This window comes from Priapulus caudatus, unplaced genomic scaffold (genome assembly GCF_000485595.1).
Source record: "Priapulus caudatus unplaced genomic scaffold, Priapulus_caudatus-5.0.1 Scaffold39363, whole genome shotgun sequence".
Taxonomy (NCBI): Eukaryota; Metazoa; Priapulida; class Priapulimorpha; order Priapulimorphida; family Priapulidae; genus Priapulus; species Priapulus caudatus.
In genome coordinates, this window is record NW_014616423.1 from 1 (window position 1) to 303 (window position 303).

At 40.3% G+C, this 303-nt stretch overlaps 1 protein-coding gene across 1 annotated transcript; it reads left to right on the forward strand.

The window, feature by feature from the left end:
* Nucleotides 1-17: 17 nt before the first annotated feature.
* LOC106820632 (probable cation-transporting P-type ATPase C) lies at nucleotides 18-282 on the forward strand (the record flags this gene model as incomplete). The annotated part of the gene is made up of 1 exon (XM_014825138.1): nucleotides 18-282. A coding segment is annotated over one exon (265 nt), but the record flags the coding sequence as incomplete, so codon positions are not given.
* Between the last annotated feature and the right edge of the window lie 21 nt (nucleotides 283-303).

A 303-nucleotide genomic window follows, 5' to 3' on the forward strand; every position in this document is an offset into this window, starting at 1 on the left:
AGCTGCAATCTACCATAAGAGACGAAGCTGCTGATGTTATAGCTGACTTAAAAGCACATGGTATTAATGAAATTGTATTAATTTCTGGTGACCATGATGCACCAACTAAAGAGCTAGCTCGCCAATTAAATATTGATCGCTACTTTGCTGGTGTGTTACCGAATGAAAAAGCAGATTATGTGAAGTTACTGCAAGATGAAGGCAAGAAAGTCATGATGGTAGGTGATGGTATTAATGACTCTGCCGCCCTTTCTCATGCCGATATAGGTGTTTCCTTAAAAGGTGCATCAACCATAGCAGTGG